The 1785-nt window shown below is 42.5% G+C and overlaps 1 protein-coding gene across 1 annotated transcript; it reads left to right on the forward strand.

Annotated features, from left to right (window-relative positions):
• Positions 1 to 684: 684 nt before the first annotated feature.
• On the forward strand, positions 685 to 1203 carry LOC143615651 (uncharacterized). The gene has a single exon (XM_077088729.1). It carries the CDS (start codon positions 685 to 687, stop codon positions 1201 to 1203), a length of 519 nt encoding a protein of 172 aa, XP_076944844.1.
• Positions 1204 to 1785: the final 582 nt, after the last annotated feature.

A 1785-nucleotide genomic window follows, 5' to 3' on the forward strand; every position in this document is an offset into this window, starting at 1 on the left:
CCAGCAAAATAAGAAGTTCTTTGCAAACGTAAAGTTCTACTTATGGGACGACCCATTTCTTTTTCGTATAGGTGCTGATTAGCTGGTGAGAAGATGTGTGGATGTTGAAGAGGGGTGGTGGATTTTGAGCCACTGTTATGAGGGACCGACAAGAGGTCACCATGGTGCTGTTCTTAATGCTAAGAAGGTCTTCGATTTTCAAAGATGCTCACGCATTCGTTAAAAGCTGTGACCGATGCCAGCGTGTCGGTAACATCTCATCCCGAAATGAGATGCCCCAAACAGCTATTCAGGTTTGTGAGGTTTTTGACATTTGGGGTATTGATTTTACGGGCCCGTTCCCGTCTTCTAGAGGGAATAACTACATACTCGTGGCGGTTGATTACGTCTCTAAGTGGGTCGAGGCCAGAGCCTTGCCCACTAACGATGCCCGAGTTGTAGTGAGATTTCTAAAAACTCTTTTCTCTCGGTTTGGTGTACCGAAAGCCTTGATCAGCGATCGAGGTACTCACTTCTGCAACGCGCAGATGGAGAAGGCTTTGCAACGCTATGGGGTTACCCATCGGCTTGCGACTGCCTACCACCCACAAACTAGTGGACAGGTAGAGGTGAGTAACCGGGGCATTAAACGCATTCTTGAGAAGACGGTTGGGCTAAATCGAAAGGATTGGTCCGATAAATTAGATGATGCTTTGTGGGCTTTTCTTACAGCGTACAAAACTCCAACGGGTCTACACCGTTTCTTATGATTTATGGGAAAGCCTGTCATCTGCCTGTCGAGTTAGAGCATCGTGCTTCATGGCACTTCAGATAGTTAACCTCAACCTTTCGACTACCAGAGATCATCATTTTCATCAGCTTCATGAGTTAGAGGAGCTTCGTGATCATGCATATGCGCATTCATATAGATACAAACATCGGACTAAAGAATTGCATGACCGAAAGCTGCGAGGTGATAAGCAGTTCAAGTGTGGGGACATGGTGTTATTGTTTAACTCCCGGTTGAAATTATTTCCGGGAAAGCTTAAGTCCCGATGGTATGGACCGTACACAGTCAAGGAAGTTTTACTGTATGGAACAGTTAAAATTGAAGACAAGAATGGAAGTTTCAAAGTTAATGGTCACCGTCTGAAGCACTACATTGGTGAGAAGGCGAGCATGGAGGAAGGCGAGGTTTTGTGCCTTACAGCATCTTTGGGTTAGACGTGAGAGAAGGGTCAGGTTGAGGACTCGTTAAACCAAGCGCTATCGGGAGGCAGCCCGAGTTTTTGTTTATCTGTTTTTATTTTTGTTACTAAGGATCCTCCCAATTGAAGCCGCTCGTACTCAATCTCCATACGAGCAGCTGATTTTGAGGGTATTCAATTTGTCTTTATTTATAATAAAAAATATATAAAAAATAAAAAAAACCAACAAAAGCCAAAAAAATTATAAAATCATAAAAATACAAAAATATGTTTATTTCTTACGTTTTGTTTTTTGTGTTGTACGCCGCTACATGCGAGCGAGTTTGAGTTATTGCAGGAATTATTATGCGCATGGTAACTCTGATGGCGTTTTGAAACTGGTTTTCCCGAGGTTGCGGCCGCGAATGAAATGCTATACGGTCGCTCGATTGATACACATCTGGTGAAGATTCTGCATATAAACCAGGGGAGTAACCCGTTTTCTGTTTTACTCTTGAAAATTTTAAGGTTTATTTTTATTTTGTTTCTTTTCTTTGTTCTCATCGAGGACGATTTCGTTCTAAGTGTGGGGATGAGAATTTATTTTACTTAGTTGTAA

The sequence above is a fragment of the Bidens hawaiensis genome, unplaced genomic scaffold (assembly GCF_021521415.1).
Source record: "Bidens hawaiensis isolate Kalapana, Puna unplaced genomic scaffold, B.hawaiensis_p1.1 tig00043710_1, whole genome shotgun sequence".
Lineage (NCBI taxonomy): Eukaryota > Viridiplantae > Streptophyta > Magnoliopsida > Asterales > Asteraceae > Bidens > Bidens hawaiensis.